The 7,112-nt window shown below is 39.6% G+C and overlaps 1 protein-coding gene across 2 annotated transcripts; it reads left to right on the forward strand.

Moving 5' to 3' along the window:
* Positions 1-837: 837 nt before the first annotated feature.
* On the forward strand, positions 838-6,975 carry LOC130567427 (inositol hexakisphosphate kinase 2-like). 2 transcript variants are annotated; one of them, XM_057355512.1, is made up of 6 exons: positions 838-919; positions 1,003-1,336; positions 3,872-4,088; positions 4,231-4,379; positions 4,759-4,934; positions 5,309-6,975. In XM_057355512.1, the coding sequence occupies exons 2-6, from the start codon at positions 1,114-1,116 to the stop codon at positions 5,840-5,842; spliced, it is 1,299 nt and encodes a 432-aa protein (XP_057211495.1). In that variant the 5' UTR covers positions 838-919; positions 1,003-1,113; the 3' UTR covers positions 5,843-6,975. The 2 variants fall into 2 exon arrangements, with proteins under 2 accessions (XP_057211495.1, XP_057211494.1); XM_057355511.1 differs by having other exon boundaries at positions 844-1,336.
* The last annotated feature ends 137 nt before the right edge of the window (positions 6,976-7,112 follow it).

Consider the following 7,112-nt stretch of genomic DNA (forward strand, 5'->3'; position numbering starts at 1 on the left):
TTGGAGATGTAGCACGCAGCAGATGACTTAGCGTGTGTGCATTAAGGTTTGCGTGCAAATGCATGGCCGTCTCCTTGCCACTCTGTCCCATTGCTGTCACAGTGTCTGTGTGTTTTTATGTAACCATGACATCATTCTTGCTGCCATACAGTACTGCTTACTGGTAGGCCTGGATTTGTTATTGGGTGATTGTATTGAATGTTTGTATATTCCCAATAGTGCTGGCTGACACGTGTCACTTGTTTCACGTGGAATCGGTCTATCCTGTTCTAGTTTAATATTTAGACACAACTAACTAATGTGTAGGTTGAGTGTTCCTTAGAAAATGTAAACAGTGTGTCTCTATTTGAGAATCACAACCCGCCGGACACAGTGATATTGGCACAAAAATGGCATTAATTGCATCTGTTTGACCAACCAAGCAAGACCAACCAAAAACAAGCCATTATTTATTCTCTTTTATAATGTTCGTAAGACAAAAATTATACACTTTAAAACATGTTGAATTTCAAAGAATATTTCCAACTATTCAGGATTTAGGGAGAACAAGCTTTTTTATTAAAATCACTCATTCTTACTCAATATCCCTGCATAACATAAGTGAGAACAACGCTGAACTTTCTCTTTTCCTCCTCATATCTCTTTGTTTTTGTCTTTACATCAACAACCCACCCCCACCTAAATCTCACACACTCTTTTCTTTCCCTTTGTTTGCTCAGTTTCCCTTTCTCACTTCCCAGCCGACAACAGCTGCCGCGCTCTGATTGGCTGATTTACAGGAGGGGGTGGAAACATGTGACCTGTTGTGATATCTTTCCTGCCTGCTTGGAATAAACCGTTCAGTTACGGCAGCGACTCGTGAGGTAACACTTGCGCAGTTTGTCCGTAGTGTTAAATACCATCGTAAAGCTTTAAAACAGTACGTAATATAACAGATATCCGTCTGGATTACTATTTCATTTTACACGGAACTATATTTTTTATTTTCGCTTTTCTCCTTAGCTTTTTTCAGCCTTTGTGCCTGAACTGCCACCAGGGAACAGCAGAGCAGGCGGTGAAAGAAAAACAGACAGACTGACACATCAGCGCGAGGTACACGGATGTGCGTGGAGGATGAGTCCGGCTTTAGAAGCGCTGATGGAGGGGTGTAGATACCCGGGTAAAGGAGAAATGAAGGGTGGTGTGATGTTGGAACCATTTGTTCATCAAGTTGGTGGTCACTCTTGTGTATTGCGCTTTGGGGAACAGACCATCTGCAAGCCACTAATACCCCGAGAACACCAATTTTACAAAAGCTTGCCACCCGAGATCCGTAAATTCACGCCTCAGTACAAAGGTAAGTGGACTCGTATGTTATTATTAGTAAAAAAAAAAAACATTTGGGCATGTTTATGTGCTACGTCGACCACGGTCTTCTTTCATGGTTCTCACTTGCTCTCAAGTTCTCTCCCTCTCTTCTGTGTTTCCGAGTACTAAATGAGAAATTCATGTTTTGGTTGTTTTAAGAATGTACACGAATGTGTGTTAAGTAACACTGACTTCTTTTAGTGCAGCTTGATAACAGGCCACACACACACACACACACACACACACACACACACACACACAAACAAAAACACTTGATTGGATGATGCTTGCGTTTACTAAATGACGTTAAATTATGCTACTAAAAATCAAAAGATCACCATACAATTAAGACAACGTGGAAGCTTGTTACATTACCAAATGCATTATTACTCAAAAAGGTATGTTTGAACTCTAAAACATGCTGAGTTATGTTCGCTGGACGGGATTGTTCCCTGTCTTTGATATATTTAAATTTACTCGCACACAGACACACTGGCATGTCTCATGACAGCGCCGTAGGACTAAAAAAGCTGTCAGGCTGGAAAAGGATGTGACCAATAGGAAAGAATGTGCGCACACTCGCATGATCGTTCATACTTGTCATGCTTAAAACATATAACACGCACGTCTTTTAAGACATGTTGGGGCATTTTACATGACGGAACGATGTTTTTCATACATAACACACGAGTATAACAACCACACATGTTTTCTTGCTCAGCTGAAATGTGTGCATGAAAACTAACGGTACTGTTTAGCGTGTTGACAAAATGTTTATATGCTCCTCCTACTTGTAAATCGCTTTGGATAAAAGCGTCTGCCAAATGAATAAATGTAAATGTATGAGATATGTTGCAGAGAAGTGACATCACTGCTATTGATGTCATCAGTCCACCATAATTGCAGAGGGTGAGATACTGCAGGGTCCTAGTGCCGCATAAATCAGTCACACTTATTCTCAAATACCATAGACGGGTTTTATTATTAGTTTATTTTGTGAATGTTTTGTTTGATTGTTTACTGTGCTTTTAAAGGTGTTGGCTTTTCAATATACTGTTTTCTTCTACCTTTACCAACCAAATACCCATAATCCCTCTGTGGTGTTTAGTTCCATCTATGGTTATCCTTAACGCCATAATGTCTTTGGTCACGGGCTACATGTGAATGTGTATAAAAATCTGTTATGTTCTGTATATTATGTTTAAGTTCTATGATCTGTATTACAAATCTACAAAAGCAGTTTGTCTAAACAGTTGTTGTCTGTAAAATGATTTCAATTACACAGTTTATGTAAAGCTCAGATCTCTGTGTTTGAAGTTGTCATATCCCCTAATCAGTGAATGATATCTAATGTATGTCCAATGAGCAGCAATAAAGGAGTTAATTGAATTGTACTTTCTTGCCTCCTATGTTTTTTGTGTGTCTTTTTCTGCTCGGCACTAGAAGGCATGCAAAACACATGTATACATGTCTCGCACTCTTCCACACTCATACATGTACACGATAGTGTTGAATGTTTGTAGGGATGCACGATACCATTTTTTTAACAGACCGAGTACGAGTACCGATACTTTTTTTTGGTACTCGCTGATACCGATACCTATAACCGATGCCTGTATAATGTACAATATGTTAATAAACCAGTATCTTACTGGTACATTTGTTTTCTTTTGTTTTTAGGTCTACTTAAATTTAAGTACTATTTTTAAATTAAGTTCATTTTTTATGATAAGTAGCACAATTTTACTAGCACATTTACTTCAGTTTGCTAAAGTAAACAATATACTCTGTGTGAATTATAAAAAATTCAAGGGGGGTGGTGTGGTAAAATGTGAGTGTATATAACTTGTTAAGTAACCGACTTTTATTCAATTGATTCGACTTATTGCGATCCGCAAATGGTGTTTGTTATGTGTTCGTGTCCTCGTGCAAGTGAAACGCTGGCTCTGAAAGCTTACAAGCACAATGCGTTCAGGTCATACACGCAACCGCACACTCTTTCACACACAGTCACGCAAAACAAGCAGAATAAATATTTAAACAGTATCTGAATATTTCGTTAGCGGTTCAGCGCTAATTTCTTGTTAGGAAGTAATACATTTGCCAGATTCCGTGCCATTCCGTGTTGTACAGCAAATTCTGTTTTATGCCTGGATTCCTCGATTCTGTCTGCGTTTTACGCATTGCGGAAATCATAGGGCTCTATGTATGTCACGTGAGGTATCGGTGTGTCATTACGAGTACGAGTACACGAGCTTTGTATCGGGCCGATACCCGATACTGGTATCGGTATCGATGCATCCCTAAATGTTTGCCATATATACATATTTATTTATTTATCCCTCCATTTCTATTATCTGTTTGTGTGTGTTTGATGTACCATGTGTTAGTGTTTATGTCAGAATGGGTAAGATTCACATGGTTTATTTTTCATTCATCGTTTGTTGAATCTTACGTTGTTTATATGTCAATACAATGTCATCTGTACTCATTGTTGCTCTCCTATTTCTCGTGCGCTCTTCAGGTGTGGTGTCGGTGAGCTTTGAAGAAGACGAGGAAGGGAATCTGTGTTTGATTGCATACCCGCTCCACAGCGATCCAGACGATTTGGAGAACAAGGAGCCCTCTGCTGACGGCGAGTCTAAGAACAAGCTTGTTAAGTGGGGAAAAAAGAAGCAATCAGTCCTACTCTCAGAGAACGAGAGAACCAGGCTGAGCCGCAAAGAGGAGAAGGGCAAAAGGTAAGAAATGATGCAAGTCTCTACAATATACAACCTTATTGTGATGATTTGTTTTTTTCACACATACAAAAAAGTGGATTCGATGAGCTTTTTTTATATATATATATATATATAAATTATTTCTCTCTGTTGATCTTTCCAGTAATCGGGATGATGAAGCTGAAGTTTTGTACTACAGTCTGGAGAAAGGAAATGTGGTTCCTCAAATCAAGCACAACCCTTGGAGTCTACAGTGTCACCAGCAACATCTACAGAGAATGAAAGAGAACTCCAAACACAGAAACCAGCACAGTATCCTTTTGTACTGATTGAGACATGCACGCATAACCACTGTGTGGTGGTCATTAAAGGGACCGTTCACCCTAAAATGAAAATTCGGTCATCATTTACTCACCTTCAAGTTTCCAACCTGTATGACTTTAGGAACACAAAGATATGTCTCACATTGAAAGTCAACAGGCATCTAATCTGAAGGCATTTGCCTAAAAATATCTACTTTAGTGTTCCATCTAAAAATGAAGTCGTACAGGTTTTAAAAGGGCATAAAGATAAATGAATGATGACACAATTTTCATATTTAGGTATATATGATTGCTCTACTTGTTTATAAGACACATTTATAGATATTCAACCATGTAGTATTTCTTCCTTGACCCCTGACCTTTCTTAGAATTCATTCTACTTGAAAACTTAACATGGCGGTACCGGGTTCCATGCGTTCTCGATCTGAAAATGGGAACACGTCAGCATGGGGACGATGCCTCTGAGGAGAAGAAAGCCAATCAGATACGCAAATGCCAACAAAGCACTTCCTCTTCTATAGGGGTTCGCCTCTGTGGCATGCAGGTATCCCCCTCCCTTTTTAAGTCTACACCAATTGTGTCTTGATTCTGATTGTTAACTTGTAGCATTATATTGTGAAATTTGTATTTTGAATAAATATTTGGATTGTAAATATTTTAGAACCAATCATTAAGTTATTAAGTGGGATAATGTACAGTCAGTTGGTGATTTATTGGCAAATAAACCCTTTCAGGTCGATACATAACTTGGCTGGCTGTACAGTACATAATACCTTACTTATTTGACCCATTCAGTTTAATTTAAAACATTTGAATTTAAAGGACATAGTTTACCCAAAAATATTATTTTGTTGTTCTGAACCCATTGGGCTGATAAATAGTAATCCCAATTTTGAAACATCTCATTTCTCTTTATAGGTTTATCACAATGCTACAGGGCAGCTGATATTTATGAATAAGTATCATGGCCGCAAATTGAGTCTGGCTGGATTTAAAGAGGCTCTGTGCCAGTTCTTCAGTGATGGACGTGTCCTGTGCAGAGAACTTCTGACCCCGGTGCTTCAAAGACTGAGAGAGATGAGAGCTGTTCTGGAGGCTTGCGAAAGCTATCGTTTCTTCTCCTCCTCACTTCTTATCATCTACGATAGCGCACCACCTCCCGCCCCAGCTAGATCCCGGCCCTCTCGTGGAGGAGAGGAGGGAGATGAAGACGACGATGACGAAGATGATGATGAGGAGGACGGAGCCTATGGAGGGCGCCGCGATCACTCCAGCGGCCCTGGTTTGGTTTCGCCAACGGTGGATGTGCGAATGATTGATTTCGCGCACACAACATGCCGTGATTACGGAGAGGATGGTATTGTTCACGAGGGTGGAGACAGTGGTTACATCTTTGGCCTACAGAATCTCATCAGCATTCTGTCACAGCTTGAAGAGCACAGCAACGATTGAATGCTTGTGCACCGCCTTTTCAATGCAATTGCCATGCCAGGCTTATCGTGGGCACCCTGACCATGTCGGCTGGGTTAAAGTTCGCGCTTAGATTGCCTGTTGTGCTTCCTCAAAGCCAAAGCAGAAGTGGTCACGTAAACGGGGGTCAAAGGTCAATCCTGAATTCCCAGAGTACCTCAGGAGAGGTTGTTTTTGAACTCACTCACTCAGGGGCAGGAGTGCGGACCCTCTCTCTGCCTGCTGTTTCTGCTCGTCCCGAATGACTGAGGGACAGCAGTAGATGAGTTTCGCGCGATCTCATCTGATCATTTTTATTTGTTCTCTTCATCTATGAAAAATGTGGAAATTAAGATGATGTTTGCGTTAAATAAGCTTTCATTAAAGACTTATTAAAGCAAAAACAGAGAATAATGTGGACAAAAGAGATGGTTTCTCTTACACACATCTTTTAATAGGAAGTGGGTTTGTAGCAAGGAACTGTTAGTTATTTTGTCGTTTTATGATAAAGTTTGGTAGCACAAAGATAAATCAATAAGACAAAATTGATACTTCACAACTTGGCAACAAATATCACGGTGCTTAATAAACACTAAGCAGGACCCTGCATGAGCAGGATACAAGTTATTTTGTTGTTTTATGATAAAGTTTGGTAGCACAAAGATAAATCAATAAGACAGTTGATACTTCACAACTAGGCAACAAATATTACGGTGCTTAATAAACACTAAGCAGGACCCTGCATGAGCAGGATACAAGGGAAGAGAGGTTTTTTGGAGTGTGTGGAAGAGGGAATTCGCATAGCTCTTCTCCACATTCCTTACTATATAAGACTCTTGGACATTTTGTGGGGACAGCTGACAATGTCATATGGATATCCAAATATTTTTCATTGTCTTGGTTCCTCTTCATTCCTTAGCCATGTGTCTGAAATCGTCACTCCAGAGACTTTAAAGAGAGCCCTATTTATTTAAGAGTATTTCTATCAAATGTGAAATAAAGTGTTAAATGGAAATGTGACATTCCAACCTTTACTTCTTTGTTATGATGTAAGCGATGTAGGTAGTGAAACGGTTTATATGATTTCCCCTGTTTTTGACATTATGAAACAAAATAAAGATAATTCTGTTTTTGTTGTGGTACATTTTGGTGGCCTGTTATTTCTGTGTGCGTGTTGTACAGAAAGAATTAGATTACAGCAGCAGTACAGCATGTGCTACTTCCATAATGCAGTTACACACTACCAATGCTAACTGGTTTTAGTTCACTGGCC

The sequence above is a fragment of the Triplophysa rosa genome, linkage group LG16 (genome assembly GCF_024868665.1).
Source record: "Triplophysa rosa linkage group LG16, Trosa_1v2, whole genome shotgun sequence".
In the NCBI taxonomy this organism is placed as follows: Eukaryota; Metazoa; Chordata; class Actinopteri; order Cypriniformes; family Nemacheilidae; genus Triplophysa; species Triplophysa rosa.